At 40.5% G+C, this 24,712-nt stretch overlaps 1 protein-coding gene across 2 annotated transcripts in view; it reads right to left on the reverse strand.

The window, feature by feature from the left end:
• Positions 1-3,530: 3,530 nt before the first annotated feature.
• Positions 3,531-24,712, reverse strand: part of PODN (podocan) — a 31,239-nt gene continuing 10,057 nt past the window's right edge. For both annotated transcript variants that reach the window (XM_075155744.1, XM_075155743.1), the window contains 9 exons: positions 23,749-23,842; positions 22,098-22,162; positions 17,712-17,821; positions 15,284-15,440; positions 13,159-13,274; positions 10,476-11,133; positions 7,622-7,770; positions 5,539-5,740; positions 3,531-4,210 (listed from right to left, as the gene is read on the reverse strand). In XM_075155744.1, coding sequence (XP_075011845.1) covers positions 5,572-5,740; positions 7,622-7,770; positions 10,476-11,133; positions 13,159-13,274; positions 15,284-15,440; positions 17,712-17,821; positions 22,098-22,162; positions 23,749-23,842 — 1,518 coding nt within the window. In that variant the 3' untranslated portion in view covers positions 3,531-4,210; positions 5,539-5,571. The remainder of the gene's footprint in view (positions 4,211-5,538; positions 5,741-7,621; positions 7,771-10,475; positions 11,134-13,158; positions 13,275-15,283; positions 15,441-17,711; positions 17,822-22,097; positions 22,163-23,748; positions 23,843-24,712) is intronic.

A 24,712-nucleotide genomic window follows, 5' to 3' on the forward strand; every position in this document is an offset into this window, starting at 1 on the left:
GGTCCCAGGGAGGAGGACACTTCCCATTCTCATCCACTTGGTTAATGCAGGTCTGTAGCCTCACTCCTGCACCTACCCAACTTGTGCTACTCCAGATCCTCAGCCTTTTCAGGAAAAAGTCCCCCCTATCCCTCTTGCAAAGCAGCAGAAGAGGAGGAGGGGGTTTGTACCACAGATGCCTTAGGAGCAAGCCTGCCAGCCCAGCTCTTCCACACCTGCAGAAGTTGGAGGATCCTTTCCCCAACAGCCCTTTTAATGGACAATCCTGTAGTATTTATGAGAGGGAGCTAATGAAAATAATCTCCAACTCCCCAAAGCTCAGAAGATACAGCAGATCTTCACCCCGGCATGGCTGTCTGACCCAGAGCCGGCTGCGAGGAGGGTGGCAACTCTCAGAGGAAGCAGCCCCACAGAGATGCTGTGCCGCTGCCAGAGGTCTGCAGTTGGCGGTTCATTAGGAGCTGCCGCCGCTCCCCCAAGGGAGTCGTTTGCAGCCTTCCTCCTGCCCCACCACATCCCCGTTCAAATTTGGTCAAAAGTTTTCTTTTGGAGGGTTTTTTTTTCTTTCTTAACTCATTTTTCCTTAGAAGAGTATCTATTTACTGTGTAAAGCACTTCGTTCTCATTAAACATAACACCTAAGCCCCAAACACTACAGAACAGTATGGCGAGGCCCTTGAGGCAGAGCAGGAGCCCCTTCACCACACCACAAATGTGCTTTGCCCCCCAGCCCCCTCAGCCCCTCACCTTGCCTCCCTCCCTGGAGGCACGGCTGCTGGTGTCCCCCACAACTCACCCCTCCTGCCAGCCAAGGCTGCGGACATCCAGTCACCCACAAGGTCCTGTTGTTCCTCGCAGAGGGGCTCCCAGGGTGCCATCTTGGAGGAGGGAAGGCCTCGGCCTCGTGCCACCTCCCTTCCCACAGAGGAGCCGCCTCGGCTGGGGCCTTTCCTCTCCTCACAGCAGGCAGGATGGCACCAGCTCCTTTGTGGGGCCTTTTTGCCCGTTTGGGGCAGGAGAAGCCCTCCACTTCTGTGAACCTGGGGAGCAGAGGGAAACAGGCTCCCCGGATCCAGCCTGACCCCTGGCACCTCAGCGTGGGCCCTGCGGCCCCTCCCGGCACCCAGGGAGGGAAAAGGGGCCATAACCCCCTTGTGGGGAGACAAAACCTCTGGGGAATATACAACTATCCTTGGCCTTTTTTCCCCAGAAGCCCCCAAATAACAAGCCCCTGTTACCCGGAGGGGAGCGGTGCAGGGCAGGAGTGCGGGGAGGGCATGAGGAGGCGGGAGCGGGAAGGGAGCGGGCGCTGGGTGCCCCAGTCCTCGGGAGGGGACACACGTGGGGGTGAGGCGCCTGAAGGAACGGGAGCGAGGAGGAGAACAGCTGCAGAGCGGCCTGTCCACATTGCAGACGCAGCCGGGCTACGTGCCCACCGTCTGAAATAAAAGCTCATTATGCAGGGGCTATTTTCGGCACCCGTTGAGTTCTTGATAGCTCACGTGCTGCATTTGTACTCCTGTTGCTGTGAAAAATCATATGCAATCTCAGAAAAATACCATTCCCCCCCCACCGTTTTGTGCAGTCTCCTCTGTAATGAGGAAATACGGCCTTTAAAACAGCAAATAAACTCAGACCTCAGTTTGCCTACAGACTACCCATGCATACCAAGCATGTGCAAATACATACTTAGCAATAAAGTTGCCAACTGAACATTTTAGACTTCAAGTTTTCACTATCCATACGTCTATCTCAGCCTCAAAAACTTTCTATTCTTCTCTTTCCCAAATCCAAGCAATTCACAGAAAGAAAGTTACATGAAAACAACAGTTGCGTTGTCCCTTTCTGGTCCAACTTTGGGGCCTAAGGAGAGGCCAACTTCCCAATTCTCTTAATTTTCACCAAAGGAAATAATAAAGTTAGACTCTATTCCTGGGTCCTGCTCCACCCAAGGTCTGGGTTGGACCTTTGATTACAGGTACCACACACAGCCAAAAAAATGTGTGCGCTTAGCCCCGTGGACTTCTGACTCTTCCTCATCATCTCTCATGGAGCCTCTTATTCCTTTGAAAGAAACAAACAAACTACCATTTTGGTTTGACAGCTTTATGTCCAATGTCATAGGTGCTGATGATACCCGATAAGTGAGGAATCAAGCCTGTGATTCTGCCTCATCAATCTTTTACATGACAATCAAAAGACATTCCTCTTGGGGGGTTTTGAGGCTTTTATTGGGGGGAAGGGGTGTTGGTTTTTTTTTTTTTGCTGCTGGGAAACATTGGCCCCTTTAAAGGACAGATTCAGTGTGCAATTATTTTGAAATAAACTTGAGAAAGGGTTTCCTAACTCTACTTGGTCTATGGGATATGCTCCTTCAACTGCAGGTGGGTCTCCTTTGGCAAAGGCTAAGGCTTGATTAAGTCTATGTATCATCCTGAAATTTTGCGCCTGATTCTACAAGGAGCTAAAATGTACCTTCACCCCCGCATTCACCACATCAGACTCTCAAGGGATTCAAAGGGAATCTGGGGCACCTGACTTCTCACAGAATCACAGTATAAGGGACTGAAGTTTAAAGATAATCAAAACTTCTCCAAAAAACTGTATAGATCTGCATATTCTCAGCTTGTTCAGGAGTATAATAAATTGGTCTGTTTTACCAAAGACCAGCAAAACTTCCACTGGGGTTTGCTGGAGATAGCGAATTGTTTTTAACTATATTCTGTAGACATTTTACATAGAAATTTATCCCAAAAGTCAGTTGGAAGGCTATTTTATTGCTCAGCTGTGTAGCTGATATTCAAAAAAGTGTTTTTTCTGCAATTTTTAGGGCCAAGCTTTTATTTTTTTCAGGAAGCAATCTTTCCTTCTATGATTCATGATCGTGTTGAATTGTCTAAGGTAGGAAATATCAGCTTGAAATTACTGTCATGTGCTACAGGAACCCAAAGGGAGAGTGTGGAACTAGATCTTCTCCAGCAGGAAAAACAGATGGTAAAAAATTAAGCCAACTGTGTTTCCAAGTAAATCCTGGAATGCAGTATGCAAAACAACACGTGTTCAATCAGAAATCCTCAAAAGAAAAGACCATTTCCTCAAGCAGATTAGCTACCTCAGATGAAGGACATTATAATCAAATAAGCAGCTTGCCATCCAGGTACCTCTGTAAGTCTTCTTTTCCTTGGTTTCCTTATTTTCCGTGATTTCAACAGGAGCTGAGAATACTCAACACCATAAAACAGGCTTTAAGAGAGTATGACAACCGGCACTGTCCCCAGACTTGAACTAAACAAAGAAATTTCTCTTGATGCTTAACAGTTTTCTCTGAAGACACCCCACACTCACTTCTCTCTTTTGCTTCGTTAGTCTCACTTCTGACTCTTAATGTGAATGATACGCAATATGTGAAAAATTCTACCACAGATATTAAATTGTATACTGTTACTCAGTCTTCTGGACATACCTTCAGCGACATTCACACAACTGCCACATGGGCAAACAACAGCAAGACAGAAACTTTACCAAAGCTCTGGAAGGCAGACATACAGTTTTTTTATATATATTCACAAGAGCAATTGTTTTATCTTAAAACCTTTCTAAAACAGGCATATACTGCAGGCTTTGGCAGTAGAGATAAAATATTATGGGATCCAGCCTTACTTTGTTTTTCTCATCCAAATATACACATTGTTATAACGGAGGAATAGTTGCATCCAGAATTATTACTGCTGCTTGATGACCAAAATGCCTCATAATACTGCTCCACACATGAAACTACTGCAAATATCCATTTGATATTTGATCAACAACAGCTTCTTTGGGGTAGAGGAAAAGAAAAGAAGCATATACATGGTTCACTTATAATGCAGTGACAAAAACAGCATTTGAAGGCATGTGTTCAAAACAGTCCCATATTGTTATTACAGATGGAAACAGTGAAGGAAGAGAAACAGAAGAAACAAAAGCCAGCTTTTGTGAGTTCCAGAGCAATCCCTTATGATCCTGGGTCTTGTGTAAGATGATTTGGAAGCTTTGGAAAGGCATTCAGGGTCTCTCCCTGAATAAGGCACTGTAACACACTGTCTTCCATGAGCCTGGCCCAGTGCCATGACAGTTTCTGCGTAATTCATTGCACGTTTTGCTAAGTGTTCTCCGTATATCTATATAGATATATACACATAGACATATATGTAATTTTCCATATGTTTTCCTGCAAAACATTAGAAAAACAAAATCAATTACATAATGGAATACAGAATTCAGAATATGCTAAACTTAGTACCTGCTGACATGTCGCACGTGCCCCAAACTAAACCAGAGATGTGCTGATTCGGAAGTCATATGTACTCTAAGTCTGTAGCTATAAATTATTTCTTCTCCCACAAAATCTTCATATAGCCAGGAGGCCTAATGTTTGACGTTCCAAGTAGCTTCTGCCCTTTTCAAGCCCCATCATCTTTTCAGCATATTAGCACTATTCCTAGCACTTCCTTGTGTCTTTCTCCATGACAAAATGTTGATTTGGGACAAAACTAAACATTTTTTTTCAAGTCTTAGAGTTTAGATTTCCAAGAGTAGAGGGTAATGTCTTGAACCTCATCATCTTTCAACATAAAACGCTTAAGAGATGCATAAAGCAGATTCCTATTCTTCTTACGGAAAAATGCATATTCTTCAAACATCATTCTCCCTTCATCTTTTCTTCTGCAGTTGAAAAGAAAAGAGGTTCAACTGGAATACTGAGGTCTTAATTTCAAGATTACCAGTCTGGAATCAAAGTCAGCAGCAATCAAAACCTATAACTGGCCAGAGGCCTTTCAGCAGATCTGGGTGAAGTGAGCAATGAACACTCACCAAGACTTATCAGTAGCAAAAGCACAGGCTGTTGTGAGAACTGGCTATCCTGGACCAGGCATCAATCCAGTCCTGCATACCATCTCCAAAAGTGACCTGAAGTAGATATTCTTTCCATAAGAAATATGCCAAGTATAGTATTATCTTCCCACTCCGAGTGGTCACTGACTTAAGGACTGCTTGAGATAGAGGACATAATCTTAATGCCATGTTTAACAGAGACTGATGGGTCTATCTTCCTTTAATTTGTCTGATTTTTTAAATCCATTTTCAGGTCACATGGTCTTCTGCATCAGTAAGCTTCACAGTTTGTTCTTTGTTTTCCTTTTGAACTGGTTGCTTAAAAATATCATTAAATACCTTTTCTTTTTCTGTTATCAGAACTAGTAAATAATGGCCTTCATATTTACCTATTGTGTCTGCTGTGGTCATAAGCAGAAGCCACTATGAACAGTCCACTGCCTCTGATAAAACACAGATATATACTGACTCTTTCATTTTACAAAATAATGTATTTTTAACTCTTTTTGATTTTGCAATTCCCAGTGTTTCAGTGAAAGTCTTTGAGTCTAGGGCTCAGACACCCACTTGTTATGTTTCAACCATAAATTCCACGTAAATTGGAATTATTTACACAAGAGTCTGAGAACGGGGTCCTTGATTTAACTAAACTACAGTTGTTACCTCCCACATGATGTGCTTGTGTGAGTTCACATTTTATCTTAGTTCTTCTTCCTCTTCCTCATATTCCATTTCCTCTTCTGAGTCATCCTTATCCTTTGAACTGTTGCTGAATTCAAGGTTTCCTTCAATATCCAGTACTTGTAAGTGCTGTAGGTTTTGGAAGGTACTTTCTTTCAGTGCTCCAATGGCAATCTTATTAGACCTTTAAACAAACAAACAAAAAGGCCTTCCTATTAAAATAAGCCCATCTTTATATCCAACACAGAAATGAGGAGAGTAGGAGTAACTCAACCATTCTGTTGAGTTACTCTAACTTACCCTGGCCCAAGTTACTCTAACTTTAGACTGACCCACAACAGCACTCTAAGAGTACTGACTCCTCTGGATTGAAAAAAAGGAAGGGAAAACAGGTACTGATTAGCAAGCAGGCAAATGCAGTGACTGAACAAAGTTTGCTCACAGCACTCTGTATCATCACAAAGGATCTTGCAGGAAAATACTGGGAAATATTAAGTATCTCCCATTGGTTTCAAGTTCACTGACGAAGCTTTCAAAAAAACTCCTACTTTTCTCTGCCCCGGCCCCTCTTCTCCTTTCTATAATTGTATTCTGCAAGGAAAAAAATCATAATATTGGAATTCCTCCCCCACAAATTCTTTCTCTTGGTATTCTGCTTTCTCCTTCCCGGAGAGGAAAGGCGTCTGCTCCATAGCCCACATTTCAAATTGTAACTTGCTTTTTCATGAGATTCTGTGTCATCCCTTGATAGTTTAAGTCTTCTCCCACAAAACTCAAAATACTAGTATGAAGTATCTCTTTAGAAACAAAGCAACATGCAATAATTTTTCATCTATTATTTGGGTTTGTGAGAATATAAACAAACTAATCTGCAATTTAAGAACCTCTCACATATACTGCTTGGTCCGTTACTCATGAACATGCTTAAAATCGTATTCTGTCTAATATTCCAGATGTATATTATTGTTTCACAGCATTGCAGTGATTAATAGCCTCCCATTAAGAAATACAATTTAGCTTGGGTGGAGTTGCAAAACAGTTTTGCAAATTCCTTTTTTCTCTTTATATAGAAATATAGAATGTGGTATGTGGTTTCTGGTTTGCATCCAAGCATTCACTCAAATCTCATAAATGTGAGCAGCTGAATAGACAGACTGCTCTAATTTACACCAGACTTTGTAATTTTATTTGCTTGGTATGGAATAATTCATCCAAAAAGGTATGATTCAGAACTATTCAGAACTACAGAACAGTTTATTTGCATACAGACAAAATAAGGCCTTATTTAGTCTTGTGCAGCAGGCAGCCTAGGCTTTTTTGAACACATCCATGGGATCAGCTTAATCAAATATTCTGTAGGGTTTCATAAATTACTTCTAAGCAATATTTTCAATAATGTTCCATCAGATTAAAATTTAATATATTACTGGGCCAGATTCTTGCTTCACTTCTTGTGGTATAAATCTTTGCTTAAATCCGTTACAATACTGTGACTTTACATTATATGTAAAAAAGGTCAGTATCTGTCACCTACAAAAACAAGGTCCTCATCCAACTGACAGAGTAGAAAAAAAAACAGAAAAGCTTTCTCAAGTTAGCTACATAACTGTCACAGTTGTAACTTGTCATCTGTTTCTGCCAAAACTATCAAGGGAATACGCCCAACTTCAAGATTATTCATACAGGCCTTACTAGAGGGGGATTTTGTCAAAATCCAGGGCTAACAGACACAGGCGAAGCTGTAGTCCTACAAGTGGACTGTAAACTTTTAGTTCACAGCTGAATATTGGAATATGCCATTATGTTAAAAATTAATTTCCCAGAATTTCTAACATGCCTAATCCATTCTAATAAGCACAGAAAGGACAAACTGCAAACAGAAAGCGCATATTATGTGTATCCGTGTCTTTTCTGAGCAGGTGAACATAGTTTCATCATACATCACTACAAAACAAAGTTGCTTGTTTAGGAAGTTAGGAATTTAAATACTTTCTAAAAAGTAAGCAATTATAAAGTAGATGAAGAAGAAAAAATCCTGTGTATTCAAGCGGAAGCTTGACCTTACCTGAGGTAAATCCCCTTTATTTTGGGTGTGGATTCAAAAGCATTCTCTGAAACCGTTGTGATCTTGTTGTTCTGAAGATACAGATATTCTAGAGATTCTGGCAGGCCTGATGGGATAGAAGTCAGCTGGTTGCCAGCCATGTCTAGTGACTGCAAGGAAGAGACAACAAGGAGTCAGGTAAATAATTGAATTTAAATATTAGCAGTACTCAAAAAAAAGATTTAAGTTCAACAACAAATGACCTTCCAAAGGCTGGCTCTATACACACACCCCCCTCCTTTGGAAGTTTATCTATTGTTTTTTATATATATATACACATACACGTAAGTCTATAAAAAAATATAAATATATATATATGCGCACACTTATAAAAAACTTAGTATGGTAACAGTGCAGAAGTGAGATGTTTATGCAAAGCTTATCCAGGATTTGTTGTGTTTGAAAATCATCTGGGAACGGGCTTTATTTTTCAGATGGTACTTTGGGGAGTCTGCTTCAGAACCTCTCCCTTCTGTGAGATCAGGAAAATGACAAACACCATGTGTACAGTGGAAATTGTAAATTGTCCGTCATGCAGAAAGTTCAGTTTGAGTTCATGGTGGAAAACTGGAGTGATATTTTTTGTAGCATAAGCTAATTTAATCTACCTCTTATTTGCATCAAGGTTAAGCGTGGCCATGATAAATCTGCTGTCTTACACTACCATTTAGCATCATGATTTCACAGGAGACATCACGCTGTTTTGTTTAGGAGTCCCAACATTTCTTTATCTCTGTCCCCAGGCTTTAGCTCATGCCTGCTTAAAGTAAATTAAAAGCAGACTGAGTTTCAGACATGCATGAGAATTCCTTGGAAGCTGCTACTGCAAACACTTCACTAGCTAAGGTTACATTACTTAGAGTTACACATAAAAACACCTGGAAATATTCTAACGTAGCCCAATGTATGAAGACTTCAGGACTAAAGGGCATGATAATTTCTCAGATGAATTTTAAGCAAGCAAATGGATCAAAATAAATGTTTTGTTATCCTGTATTGTAGCACTTTCATAGCACCAAGCTGACATACTAGTTACATGTTATTCAAAGCTACACTTCTGCAAACGATTGTCATGATTTCAGTGTTTTTATTCTCCACATAATCCCAGTCTGGCAAACAATTATGTGAATGTCTAGCTTTGCAATTGCAGATAGTCTTCAGTGATTTCCATGGAAACAGTGTGGACTGCGGCATATGCTAAGTACATGCACGATCAGGATCTTGTGTGATGGTTATTTCTCAAATCCACTCCAGTGCACCAACTCATAAACCAATTGCACAGTTAAGCCCTTAATGATGAAAAAGATTCATATATGCTATCATGGAAATAACTAACAAGTAGTAAAGCTGTTCCAGAAAAAAGCAACAGCCAAAAATGCACCGTTAGTCTAACAGAATTTTAAGTTTCTGCTATTATCTTAACCTTGTTTAATATGAACAGGTTTTACTGTGGGGTAGGTACAACTGAAGGGCCAATGTTTGATTCAGCAACGCCTTACTCTGGCTTGACACTGACTACAAGGGAGTGACAGTAGAATAAAAGTATTGTGAAGTAGCTGTGAATCAGTAGCTATGAGAAGGAAAGCTTGTCATTCCAACCAACAACTAAAGCTGCCTAACGGGTCTCATGACCTGTTTTTGTTTGAAAAAAAACCAACTGAGGTGACAGTGCCTACATTTCATTAAGCTACTGCAGTGAAACAATTCCAGCAACTGTAATTCTCAACAGCATCTTCCTTCCAGACTACTTTTCATCTTAGATGTATTTGCACGCACATGCACGCACGCACACACATATATATCACTGAGGCACCAAACAAATGCAAAATGTAATAATAAAGCCATGGACCAAATTTGCAGCTGATGCAAACCAACAATTCTACAGATACTGTTGCTGCATTACTGATTTACATTAACTGAGAAACAAGCTATTCCCAGAAACACCAGAAAGAGAAATGTTTGCATAGATAAGCGTTTGGATTGTCTGAAAACACACTGGGGGCCAGTGTGACATATGCTCCATGACCCTTATCCCTGATCTGCTCCGAGATGTACAAACTTCGCCTGTACAGTGACCTAACCATATGCACCCTAGATGGTTGCCATATGACATAGGTAATACCTTTTACTGCAGGAAACAGGCTGTTGCCTAAAAGGAAATGCAGTCAAATCCTTCTGCCAGTGCAACAATTTTGAAAGGTCATTTTGCACAGCACAAATGTGATTGTTCCTGCCTGCCTTATGGTTTGTGTTTAATTTTCTCCAACAATTAAGCAAATGAGAAGACTGCTGATTGAATCCAGACCTCCTAGCTGCTATCCAGGTGCCTTAGCCAGCTGAGCTGCTAAATCCTACAGCTTGGCCTGTCTGACTATAAGCTGATGTGGCAGCTTTGAGAATTAAGAGTGGTTTTGTTTATGCATTCCTTCCTCCTGCTGTCTCTCTTCAGAGCTGATTTTAAATCTTTTGGGAGACAAGCTATTTGAAAGGCATAATTTCAGTTTTAATTACAACATTCACTAATGTTTATCTGAAAATATAGGACACCGTTAGGGTTCAGAAACAAAGATGTCTTTACACTTCCCAGAATTAGCAGTACATGGTGGACCACCACGCTGGTCAGCAGTGGGAAGTACCCTCCTCTGGCACAACAGCACATGATTTCTACTGTAGAAACAGAAGGTGTAGCACTTACAATGCAAGCCCAAAACATGAGGACCAAGTGCATCTAGTATTGGTGCTACACAAATTGGCTTAGGCAGACAGACAAGGACATCAGCATTACTAAAACAATTAGAGAAGGTGATGTTTCTACCTGGAGACTGCTGAGTTCTCTCCACGCTCTTGAATAAATGGAATTTACTTTCAGTTTATTGTTGCTCAAATATAGTTCCCGCAGCTTTGTCATCCCGGACAAAGTCCCTTTTGGGATGATGCTTATCTCATTCTCCTTCAGCTTCAGAATCTGCAAGTTCTTTGGAAAGCCAAAAGGCACTGTGTGGAGATTGTTTCCAGAAAGATCCAAGGACTTCAGTTGCCTCAGTTTACGGAAGGCCTCCCGATGGATCTGGGGACTTCTGAGCTTATTGTAGCTCAGGTTCAGCTCTTCAAGGAAGTAAGTGGTAGCAAAGTCATTCCTGTTAATCTCAGAGATCTGGTTATGAAGGATCATAAGTGTTTTCACTCGCCGGGGCAGGCCACTGGGAATCCTTTCCAGCATGTTGTTGTACAGGTGGACAGTGTGCAGCTTCTTTAAGCCCTGGAAGGCTAACGGGTGAATACCTCGGGCTTTTAATTTGTTATTGTGGAGCAGAAGGTATTCCAGGTTCTTAATTTGGGTCAAGACATCTCTGCCAATCACCTTAATTGCATTCTTCTCCAGGTGGAGGAGGACGATGTTTCGAGGTAAACCACTTGGGATTTGTGAGAGGTTATTGCTGGACAAATCCAGATATTCAAGACTAGACAATTTCCTTGGGAAAGCAGGAAAGAAAACACTCTCCATTTAGATTCTGCAAGGTGAAACGATAACCAACTTCCCTTATGATTTTACAGTCTTTGCTTTAGAGTCTTTCTCCCCGGCACAGCTCCTGTTACTGCCCTTTTTTGTCTCGTGATATGACTGATGTGGACAGCAAAACAGAGAGCTCCCATACTACCATTAGGTATTAGGACTAGGCGCTGCCATTGCTCCCCAGCCACTCTAGCAAGAGAACCCACCAGAGACCTCAGACATCCAAACTGCCACCAGGCTGAGACCTGAGATCAGTTTTACAGTCTACTGTTCTCTCATTTGACATTACAGACAGCAACATATGAGCAATTTCAGTGAACAAATACCACAAGAAAGATGGCATGGGAGCACCATGAGAACACAGAATTCAGCTCTCGGTTTTACAGAAACGTAGCCTAAGCATGAGTAATTTCTGTCTCTCTGAAAGCGTATATTGAAACTGAAAAGCAGGCCTGCTTTTTAGATGATGAAATATTACTCTTATGAAAAGCAGAAATGCTAATTCAGTGTCCTAGGCTAAGGTAGTGAACTCCTCCTGACCCTCCAGCATTATGGAAGTGAGTCAGGGCTAGAGCTGCTTTGTGTAAGCTACTGAATCTGGATTCCACGGACTCAGTTGAAGCTAAAATAAATCCTCAGACCAGCCACTTACACCAACTGGATGTGGATCAATGGTATTATATGCCAGGACTGAGGAGTCCTCTATTCCCTTGTATTTCCAGTCAGTTTCTCAGTTCAAATGAGACTGTAATCTGCATGGCACTACATAACCCACTGCAGATGACTAGAAAGTTTTCAGGAAATGCGAGAACTAATGCCTTACAGACATTACTTACTGGTTACTACGCTGCTATTCACAGCTATCCAAGCACGCTCTGAATGAGCAAATATACTCTCTGGGTAAAGCACTTCCTTGCAGCAAGTTGTAACACTTCCCCAGCTTGGGTACATCTCAATAGCTCTATGCTGTGCTGTACAGACAGTAACATGAGAGCAAGGAGCAATATCCACCCCCTCTGCTGACTTGACTGGTGCCATAGCTATAGCCACTGTACTCTGTTCATCAAAATCGTAACAGAAATGATATGTCCAACATGACCTGGAGGTGGACACAACACAGCTATGGTAAATTACTAAGGGAGCTTTCTAGGAGTGGGATGTGGAAAAGGAAAGCACAGTTTGATACATTTTCATGTCTGGAGATCAGAAAAGTTTACAGAATTAAGTTATGGACAGGACAGATTATGTGATCTGGATTTTCAGGTAGAACAAGGCCAGCACTCAGTGCCAGCAGAGACACAAACGTTAACTTTTTGAAGTGTTAAGCCACAGGCTAAATTTAGGACAGCGAAAGGCTATTTCTGTTGCACCAGTTTGTAGCAAAGCTTTTGCAGCCATCTGCCTATTGAGTAGCACCATTGCATCCCCTCCTACTCCAGCAATCCATCTGCACTGGGGTACAACTATGCCAGATGAATTCACAACGTGTATCTGTGGCTGCTTTCAAGTCACCTTCACAGAAACACAGAAGTGGTTTTAGTGAAGATGAAGGTCTGGCCTGAACTTCCAGTGAACTGTCCTTGAAACTGGGAAGTCCTAAGTAACCTCACTTTTGACTGGTTTGAAAGAACAGAGACCAGCTTTCAACATCGTTCTAGGTGGCCTTTTCCCGGAAGGCACTTAGTACCTGGTGTGATTGGGTCTGTGGCAATCAGGGAGTGATGCAGTCTGATGTTCAGTGTTGTGTCTTTAGTATGAAACTCTTCTGCAGTGTGAATTCAAACCACTCACCCAGACCTTTGCTTTTGAATGGCAGAATCTGAATCTAAGTCTTTTCACATAGACTTAGCAGAGAAATGCATAACGTCGTGCAGCTTTTAATAAATGTACTTTTTAAGATGTACTTTTTTCAGTAGATATACTACTGTACTAGAAGAGATAGACAGACACAAACAGAGGTGCAAACTACAGATCTCAGTCTCACCAGAAAGTTTCGTTGTCCATTCCTTCATTAGTCAAGTAGTTATTCTGCAAATACAGCTCACGCAGACCTGTAAGTTCACTGAAGGCTCCTTTGGGAATCTTCTCTAGCTTGTTATTCTAGAGTCACCAGAAGCACAAAGGACAATATTTGGCATGAAACAACATAGGACATTCAGGTTCTACTCAACTAACACTAGGCAACTAAACTTTGAAAGGGCTAGACATAAGATATTTCAGGGGGCACTATAATTCTGCTTAAGAAATAAATACAAATGCTAGACTGAAATTTTACAACCTATTTTTATTGATTCCCCAAGGAATCCTTGGGCTAAGGAGTCAGAATTTGCCCCCATGCTGGACGGTTTTATTTTGTATTCTTAGTCCTTCCACCTATGTGCAAATGTATAACGTAATTTAGGCAACTACCTCTGGAGTTTGCTCAAAATTTCTGCATTTTGTAAGACAGATTTCACCATAAAGAAGAATTAGGTTGGAAGCTGGGAACCAGCTATCCTTCCAGCATTAATGGCATTCCAAAAGGTACAGTTCCTGCAATGTAGATTCCAAAATAATTACTCCTGTTGCCTTAGTGTGGCTTTGGAGTAGCCAGCAGGCAGACACGAACAAAATATAAAACTGAATTCCACTTAGAAATTCCATACAGAAACTGTAGGAACTAGAAAAGGATATATAAAACACTAGGAATTATAAAAGGATATACAAAACACTGACACTGAATTTGTTAAACTTCCCACAATCCACATATACACAATAATGTGATGGACAGACTGGAATAGATTCATGTGCCAACTGATATAAAGTGGACACCACCACAGACAGATTTGGCTGAGTGTCACAATGAATAGTAAAAAAAAAAAAAAAAGATTTGTCATTATTAAAGTACACCGTTTGGACACTTTTGGTCCACTATTGGCTGCCTCTCATTTGTCATTGTCCTGTTTTTTTTCCCAGTCAAAATATCAAGGTAAATGTTACTACTGACAGGCAGTGCACTTGAAAACAAAATGCTAATTTCTCTCTTTAGCTCCTCTGCCCTTAATATAACTGGTGACAGCAGGGAAGGATACGAGTTCCAAGTGTAGTCCTCAAAGTCTGAGACCCCTTTGGGAGATAATGATTACCTACAAATGGCAATAAAATGCAGGGTACTAGTAACTTCACACTTCGCAGAGAAATCCCAGCAATTTAAAGGATCAGACTGTTTGCCTTTACTTTTCTTCAAGCTGGAGAAGCCTGTTTTCTAGAAGACTTTAATGGGAATTAGCGGTGAAATCTTCAAGGGAAAAGAAAGCTGGGAGGCAATACAGAATCCCTAAGTCCAGGGGCTGATAACAGACTCCAGTCTACACACGTCCAAGGAGCTGTCAACACTAGGAGCAAGCGGAACCAGGATTCCCCACCGCTGCAGCTCTCCCATTGTTAACAAGGCTGAGATCTCTAGCACAGACATGATGAAGTGTTTTTATCGAAATCAGATGACATGAAATTAAAAATGCTGGAGACTAGTTAATACCACAACTTCTGCTATTGCACTATTGCTGGAGAAGTTGTAGCCATCAAGATGATCCAAACTTTCTCTGTGTTGTCTGAATTGCCAGTTCAGTAGCAAACAAAAATCACTGATGCTAGGAAACAGTAGTCTATGTGAAATGAGTTAGTGAGCAAAGCCAGTACCTAGCGGGTAAGCAGCTGTCAGGAAAAACAGCATCATCAGTGGCAAACTTAACTGGGAAGCCAGTCACTGAATGGCCATGGAGAATGATCTACCTTCTTGTACTAATATGTATTAATATCATTAAATGCAAGGAAGAGAGCAACAATGCTACCACACAGGCATTTGCAATACATTCCCCTGAAAAGAGAGAAAAGCATTTTTGTCCCCTGTGAGCATTTTGGTGTTTTGCAAAAACACGCTGTTACTTATGAACAAAAAAGTAAGGACATGGGAGACTGCTACTGCTGAGGATATAGCAGACGAGACTTACAATGGGCCTGGGAATGTTTCCAAGTGCACTGAAATGGCTTGGCTGTGTAGCTTGAATCCCATACAAATACAGTACTTGGTCACAATCATAATGGAATACAAAAAACCTTGCTGTCGTTACCTTTAAGTGTAATTTATATAGAGCTGGAGGGAGATTCTTTGGAACATACTTCAAGAAATTGCTGGACATGATAAGTATCTCCACATTAGCAGAGCCATTGAACATATTATCAGGTAACCCAGCATCTGAAAGTTTGTTGTTATGAAGATACACAGACCTGTTGGAAGGAGAAAAAAGATGAAGTTAAACAGATAGCGAGATCTGCATTTTTTTGTTTACCAAGAGAAAGCTGTTTAAAAACTATATTTCAGTCTTTTCTTCTTTGCTTGACATAATTAGATTTGTTTTTAAAATGTGCCCTTTAATTTAGGAAGGGATATAGATGCAAAATGAAATGGTTGGTCCAAATACTCTCTCAAATTTAGGTCTATTCAAACCTGTGTTTGAATACAAATTTCACAAGTAACCTTATCTTCTTAACAAGAAACTGAGTGCAAGTCTGGGATTGTGCAGTGCTTTCAAACAAAGAATGTCGGTGTGGTGGTCTGACTTGACAGGGTTAGAACTCATATCTGATTAATAGATATGCCCCCAATTTTAACTTCTATTTGGAATCAAATCTGGGCTTCTTGGGCTTGCAAAATCAACCTGTAGATCTCTTAAGAAAGAGTCATCTCACCCCTCCATTCTTCCTGCTCCCATGAAGGCTGGAAATACCCCAGGAAACAGTTTCTCTCCTACTCCTAGAACTCAGAAAGGCATAGAGTACTGACAGAAAGACAGGGCAGATTTACTCAATCTGGAAGAATTTTGGTTTTTAATGAACCTTTGGGATTGAGAGAAAGAGGCTTTCTTACTTTCCCTTTGCCCTTCTTACTTCTAACCTTTAATATTCACAGAAGAGTTTTTCCAATCAGATTTTTAAGAATTGATTCATTCTTTCTTACACAGGTTTTAATTCTGTATAAAACAATTGACCCCTATGCAGTTATTCCTGCTTTTCACTGGCTTAACTCCTAAATGAATTCATTTGACTTCTTTTTAACAAAAGACATTATAGGCTTTTACTGACTTTGATTACCCCTTCCTTTCCTGTGTTTACCCCAAGATGCAGCAGGCAGCTAAAATTGTAGAGACAGGTTAAAACTGCAAAAGAGCACAGTGTCAAAGTGTGCTTTTTTAACTTGTTCTTGGATTCTCTACCAGTTGCAGAGAACTTGGCAACGTCTTTCTGGAAGGAAGGAAAGGCTCAGTATGGAAACACAATCATGTGATCACAGACTCCAGAGAGTTAAGAGCCAGACTGAAAATGATGTTCACCCTGCATGGTCAGCTGTACTTTTAACTCACAAATATTTGCCTTCTGAAAACCTTCCTTTCCAAATAATCAGTCTCAGACCATGAACTCTACTGGGGGCAAATAAACCAACTGAAACAACAGTGTTAGGATTTTATATCAGCAATCTTGGAAATCAATGAATTACTATTCTGATTAAAATTAGCGTTGGTATAGGAGAGTGTGAAAATCACTTCAGAAGAGTGCAAGAATTTTAATATGAAATCAAAACACAGCAGCTTCTGCGACTCAGATTAAGGAATAACACATGTATAAATCTAGCTTCTTTCATGATGAGATATTACCAGAAATCAGTGAGTGATTCAGCTTTTTCAGCTACCAAGAGCCTATGAGACTAAAGGCCTAGTAAGTACACAGTAGCTTCAGCTCTCAACGAATTCAGTGGGAACAGAGAGTTCTTCAGTTCATCACAAGACTGGGCTCTAGGAGCTCAACTGGGTCAGCTATTATTAACTGCTTCCAAACTTGGATGCGTAAATTGCTACCAACAGAGTCTGTGATGTCTTTGCAGGATTTAGATGCTGCAGTGTCCATATAGATTACTCAAAATGCCTTTGGAAAAGACCACATCTCACAGGAGGTGGTCTATGTGCATCTGAATTTGAGATGGGCCAATGTGCTCCACTGGATCCAGCTGAGAAAATCACAATCTGGAACTCGCAAAGAGACCTTTGAAACCTGATCTGAGGGTATGAATCACTTCTGAAGGTGCTAAAGTGCTTAGCTTTAATATAGTTAAGTTATACTCAACTGCATTGAGTACTGTACTTTCAACCTGATTCTATTTTTTTAAATGAATGGACTATAATAAAACTAGGGATTTCTACACAGTTAATCTCCATTTTGAGAAACCAAAGCTGTTCCTTTCAACTCATAACTGATACACAAGTAAAATGGAGACAATTTATTTTTTATCTACGCAGAAGAGTCTGGCAGCTAGTAAAAGCGCTTGGAATGTGTTTGTCTGAGAGATCATTTGATCTTTCATGCTGAGAATAACAAACAGTCAGTTTCTTTCCAAAAAACATAAGTAGGCAATAACATGGTTTAGCCAGATAGTTTCTTATCACTCACCAACTGCCTCCAAGCAGTGGCAGAACACTATTATTGTTTTACTTCTCAATCCCTTACCTCAAGTTTGGTTTCTGTCCAAATGTAAGCCCATATATCTTAGTGAGATAATTGGCTGCAAAATCTGCACTGATCAAGGTATTTGGCAGGAATCTTGGAGCCACAGTTAGCTGTAAAAGAAATATACAGGGGAATTCCAATTTAATGCAACGAATGTTTTAACCAAGTAATAGACCAGCAACGAAACACTTGCAACTTTATTTTCTCTAAACAGGCAAAAATAAATGAAACTGAACGCAGATTGCATGAATAAAAACAAATTGTCCTCACTCACTAATCTCTCCAGGAAGGAGACAGACTTTTGCTCCAAGATATCTGAATGTTTGTTTTGGTTGGAAGAGTCCTGCCTCTTTTTGGTGGAAGAAATCAAGAAATTGTTATTCAGAGAGCAAACACGTTGCTTATTATTGTTCCTAATTCCTCAGTCTGCTGTGCCAAAAAAATCTGACCTACCTCACAGTGGCCTACTACTTACTCCCATATGAAAGTGTATGGGGAGGAGGGGAAGCGTCACTTTGTATGCCTGTTCCAATTTGCATCCATTTACAACGATCTTTTCAACAGAGGATTCGGGTTCCCAAGAGACAGGGATTCTTCTGAACCAAATGATGGAATATCAAATGGGACTCCAAAGCAAAAACCTACTGTACAGTGATACTTTGTTCATTAAACAAGTGATGTATCAGAAACAAAATACAGAAAGGTCCTGTCTCCAAAACTTTATTGTTGACAACACATATAGGATGTGATGTGTTTGCTCTTGGCCTATTCCTATTTTTATCAGGGATTTGAAAAAATAATGCTAGGAACATCTGCATCTGAACAAAAATTGGTGAAATTTTTCTGAAATCCTTAGTGAAAACTAATGATTAAAAAACCTCAGTTTTACAGAGCATCCAGATATTACCATAGCTAGGTTTACTGAGTGGCTGCTAATAGCCAAGTCATTCATCCAGAAGTCAAGAATACAGGTTACAATACAGGCTGGAGGACAGTTTTCTGGAAAGCGTAAACCCAGAAGGTGTATGCATCAAGATTAAGCCCTTGGGAAACAAATTCTTAACACGGTGCTGTAATAGATATGACCCTTGAGTACATAAGCAGAAGACTACTGAATTGCAGCAGGCAGGTGCAATCACCGTGGTTACAGATGTTAACTATAGTACTAATGAGACCACTCTCACAATATTTTATGTACACTCTGAAAGGCTCTGGAGAGAACATCTTTTCTAGGGAGATACTGAAGTCTTTGCCATCTCAAGCTTTGAGATCAGGATGGGAAACTCTGGGCAATGGAAGAGATCTGCCTTCTAGCTTGAAATTCTTTGAATCTGTAAAGCTTCTTCCTCACAGCACTGTTGTGCAAAAGAGGACCTAGTCCTTACAGCCAGCTAGGCACAGCAAGACTCACATGATGAGAAAACACATTTTTCAAGTTTTTATTACAATAAAACTGCAATTGGCTATCAATAATAATGTAAAACCAAAAATACTTAAAAGATTAACGATGTGTGAGAGAAGAGACACTTTACTGGAGCACTGCCTAACCCAAGCCTTAAACTATGTATTTACCTAAAGGGTGCCTAGATCTCTCTCTACTAGTTTATCAAGTGTGCATTGATGGACTATATCCATGAACTTGCAATTTACTGGACTCACAATACAGTCCTATTTTTTAAAAAATGAAAGTACATTATTTACTGTTTTTCATTTTCACCTGGGCCAAAACCTCCACATTTAAGCTGTCTTAAATTTTTAATGGTCACAAACACAAGAAAGATCACGCTCCTATCGGTATTTGCAGATAGTACATAAGCAGTGGAAATGGGCATTTCACATATTACTACAGTTGCCACAGTACTGCTCTTGGCTTTGCCGGTAATCTCTCACCTCCTGACCTGGGAGATACGATTTCAGGCAAGTGGATAAAGGCACTCATCTCTCACTAGGAAGGTCTGACAGTGCCTCAGAAAGAAGTAAGTCTCTACCCCAACATAATATTGAGAATTCAGACACAGGAAATAGACTTAATCACTTTCATACACTATGGCACATTAAAGCTTTTCTCCTGAAACGTGGTCTGTTAGGTCATAACTTTTATACAAAACAAAGGGCATGGCTCAGATATGTGAAATGCAAGCTATCAGAACCACAAGAAAGAGGAAAGAGAAAGAGAAGTTTCATCCAAAAAGAGTTTTCTCTTGCTCAGAACTTTGCTGTGGCATTTCTGCAGTCATGAGCCTAATTGATCTCCACTGGTTGACTGCTTGAAGGATTAATGCTGGATTGTTGTAACGGTTAGCAAAAATAAAGTTGACTGAGTAGCTTTGTGTAGTATATTACCTAATAAGTAGCAATCTGCATTTCTCCAGCTGCAATTTTCTTGCAGCTTTACTGCTGGATCTTCCTTTCCATATGGCAGAAAGTGTTTCTCCACTGTTAACTAATGAACTCAGAAGGATTATACAAAAGTTCTTACCAGTTTTGGAACAAGTTTTCTTGTTTGTAACAAGCTTTGATATAAACAGAAGTACTGGATCCAGGTGAATCCCATATCACTTCGGGGATATGGGGAAATGTAAAACCTTCTGTCACCAAAATTACCAGCTTATAGTAAATAATAATGACAGCTGAGGACCTGGTCTACAGTTTGGTGGAAGATATTTCTGTTATTAACAAGGCTTACTGTGGATACTATGTGATAGATAAAAATTATGAGAGTGGGGTGAAAAATTAAAAAGGAAACTACAGCATCCGTTCTTTACTTGAAGTACTTGTTACTCATAAGCGACAGAAGACTTTTAGTCTATTATGATATTTCTTTTCTCCGAGCAACTATGCTAGTTTAACGAAAGATAATTTAGCTACATCTGATGGGATCACAACTGAAGATAAAGCAGCATTAAGATAATCCATAAAACAAGGAGCAAACTACCAGCAAATCCCTGCTCTCCTCCAGACACCACAGTTACTTGATCTGCAGTGTTTCCTGCTGCAGAGTGGATGCAGTTTGAAGCCAATCTGGTTTGTCCTGGCTTGTGATTCATAAAGAAATGCGTTATTTTTGTGGGTCCACAACTTCTCACCGTAACTAGTTCTGACATTCGCTGATGTTTGCATTTTCTTTTGGGATCTTTTTCTCTCTGCAGTAAAGCCAGAAAAACCAAACACTTTGTTTTGTCACACAGGGAAAATTGGAGTGCAAAGTTCTGGAATATTAGTCACAGTCTGGCTTGTTCCTTTTTATGGAGTTATTAACTGCCAAGATTGTTATATGGAAATGGTGCTTGAAAGAGAGAAAAGAACACAATGTTACTGTACTCAGGAATGGGTTCTATTCTCAATCACTCCATACAGAAATCTATGGAGTGATTCTGGATATGTCTTGGCCTGACTGAAACCTGAATGTGACCACATGGATATAAACAAAACATCAAAAGGTCAGAGATTTTAAGAGGATAATAAAATATATATATATAGACAGGCATATAAATATATATATAGAGAGAGAGAGAGGGAGGGAGGGAGAGAGGGATGGAAGGGCAGGGGTTTTGTAGAAAAAAGAAGCTCTGCCTGATGTTTTAACTTGTATTTTTCTGTGGCATCCCAGTTCCATCTGTAGCAACTATTTGTGGACAATCACTGGGGAAAAAGAAAACCATAATGGGAACCACCCAGATATAAGGGTATATGAGAAGTTATTTCATTTCCTAGTCTTGGCAGGAAAGATGTGCTTCTGTCATGACATCCAACTTGGGTCATTAATAGGAAAGCACCTAGGATCCTCTCCGTTAAAAAAGAAATTCAGCTCCTATCACTGCAGCTAAAAGAATAAATTCGTTACTTGCTCAGTCTCACTGTGTGTGGGTATCTCCCCACTCAAACCTAGTAAGAATGGGAGTCAGGGAAAACTGGATAGCTTTTTACAGATCTTGATGGCTCAAACACAGGTATTAGGATGTGTTTGTTCACAAATTTTTCAACCAGCCTCATGTGATGAGATTTCCAGCATTTCACATCAGCACCCCACAGCTTATTTGTGGGGTACAGGCACCTACCACCTCTGTGTGCAGCTGATCGAAAGCCTACTGAAGACAGTGGTAATCTATAAATGCAGGGGCTCTCTGTACCCCCCTACACACACAAGGGAAAACCTTTCACCAGTTGCAGAAATAAATAAGCGTTCAAAATAGACTGGCTTGTGTACTCTCTATTTTTTTAGCATACTAACTGATTGTCTTGACCTTAGATGAACCTGCATTAGAATATCACTTTAGCACAATTTTACTTATGTAGGATATATATTTTAAAAGAATTGAAGACTTGCTTGTTTAACTTTCAGAACCCGATTAGAAAAGAACTCTGAAAGCCTTGTGAGCCTCTTACCTTATTGTTTGCCAGGTACAGGTAATTCAGGTTCTCCAGATGCTCAAATGCTTCCTCTGGCAATCCTTAAAAACCAGAATAACTAATCAGTGACATTGGCACTCTGAGTAAAAAAAACCAGAGGATAGCTTTCTCTTTCACATAATATCTTTAATGTGAGATTTAAATATTTTTCACTGCCACTGAAACAATCTGACTCAGACCTATTGTTGTCTTTGGGTTTTTTTAAATTAAAAAAAAAAAACAAACAACACAGACCGGTAAGAGCAATGGAAGACCACTAAAAATCCTAAGCACAAAAGGCCTGTGGCCAACCCCACTGGCAAGGGTCAGGTACAGAGCTGTGTAGACTTGCTGTATGGCTGATTATCAGTGCTCGCAGCAACCATGCTATCTGAGAAGTTTCTTTTGTCATTTGCTCGTGAATCTGCAAATCATTTTTCTTGGAAGGACATAATCTGAGGTTGTTTAATGATCAGATCAATCTGATCTATGACCATGATGTTGCCAAAATAACACCAGTATCTGCATGTCATAACCCTTCCCTTGTTCTGCTCTCCCACAATCCAGATAGCCATGCAGTAACCAGCTGAGAGAGCAGCTCCAACTTGGAGCTTACCCTCCCCCAATAATTACTAATTTTCAGCTGAATCACTCCACATCCAGCTGATCACACAAGCACAATTGCTGTCACAATGGAAAGGCTGCAAATAACATTTTCACCTGGCACTTAGATAACCATAAGTCAAAGGTGAAGCTATTTCCCACGGCAAAACATATTAGAAACTCAGGGCTGCGCTGAAGCTTGTGAAAGAAACATCAAGCCCCAAATGTAATAATGTCAAAGTCTGAATCTATAAAGCACAGCCTTCCTTGTGCTATGTAAGAGTGCTATGTTTTGGGTCCTGTACATAATATGCCCACATTCTCAATAAAGGCTGTTTTCTATCATTGGAATAAGGATAGCAACAGCGTTAAGAGCAACTGGGTGACATACAAGTTAGTAACAATTATATCCTTTGTATTGCATATCTTCCTTTCCTACTATTTACTCCAATTCCTCTGTTTCTTTTGCTTTTCTTATTATCACCTTGTCAAGTTTTTCTAATAAGCCTATGACTTAGCAAGCAAAACCTGCCTATAAAAATCAAAATGGTTTAGAAGGGCAGAAGTTGCCTTATTTGTAATATATATTATTTATATTAAATTCAACAAGCAGTGAACTACTGCACTAACTGCACTAACCGACTGACTAGACTGAACTAAACAAGTGGATTAAGAAACAAGGTCAATCAGAAGGAAATCATTCAGCATGTAGACATTTCTGGTTCTCAAGCGCGTTGCATTGATGTGCCTGTGGGACTGGAGGGAGTTTCCTGGACGAGAAGATCTCACGCCACAGTACACAGTGCTGCTGCCAGGTCTCCTCCACTGGTTCAGTAAGCTGCATTTTTATACACTGAGTATTATGTTTCGGATGATAAAGTGCCTCCATGATCTGTGTGATGGCCAAAGGAGCGAGGCTTATAGCTAGCCACTCCAACCAAGTCAATCCATCACTCTGTGGCTTTCCTTATCAGCTGTCACTGGTCTCACTGCATAAGCTGGTGTTGGGGAGGCACAGGCTCTGTCCACGGCTCTGCCGGCTTACCTTTTGAAGTTAGCCTGTTGTTTTGCAGATTGAGAGTTTCCAGTCTGTAAAGACGAGCAAGTTCTTCTGGAAAGATTTCTTCTATCTGGTTATTCTAAGAAAATGGAGAGTATTAATCATCAGCAAAGTAATTCAAAAAGGAGCCAAATTAACCCAGACAGTGAACTCCAATAAAATTTGGAAATGAACCCACCATGTCAAATCATTGTCAACAGACTTCTCTCTGTAATGAGCCAAACTCAGATCTCAAAACCAAGACATCCAAACCCAGCAGCATTTGAAGGCCTGAACCAAGTGCTGTAGCTTGTGCTCATCTCCAGAAATATCTGGCTTATGCACTGGTAGCACACAAAGAGTGTGATTATGCCTGGCAAGGCCTATAATCCATCCGCCACAGCCAAACCTCGTAGCTGTAGCAAAGCATTTGCTACAAGGTTGGCACTGCAGATTTCCAAGTTTATTTCTTCTGTTATTTATGTGTTGTTTTAAAAACAACTCATCATGGGCAAGGAGAGTCAAACTGGGCTCACTTCCTCTGGTTTCACTGTCAGGGGTGACTGACATCAGACTCTCATTAACATGCTGACTAACATTTAGACCATTAATGATTCTAGTGTTTTAGCATGTAGGGGACCCGTCAAGGACCCACTGTGCTGGAAGCCAGGCCAATACACAGAAAGTGACAGCTGCTGCTCCAAAAAGCTTCTTTGCTTTTGGCAGTGGAGGCGGGAGCCATGGCTAGCACACGCCTGGGACAGATCTGCTGAGAAAGGTGCCAGCTTACATTACAATTTTTTCTAACTATGCTGCGCTTGGATGGAAAGCTCTGAACAAAATCTGCAATTTATCCATTGAATAGAATTGGCAAATGGGAGCAATAAGCAAAAAAGCAGTTGATTAAGGGCCAAAGAAGCATTATGGAGAAGCCTGGAACCACTGCCACCCCTCAGAGGAGGAACGGCCA

The sequence above is a fragment of the Calonectris borealis genome, chromosome 8 (genome assembly GCF_964195595.1).
Source record: "Calonectris borealis chromosome 8, bCalBor7.hap1.2, whole genome shotgun sequence".
Classification (NCBI taxonomy): domain Eukaryota; kingdom Metazoa; phylum Chordata; class Aves; order Procellariiformes; family Procellariidae; genus Calonectris; species Calonectris borealis.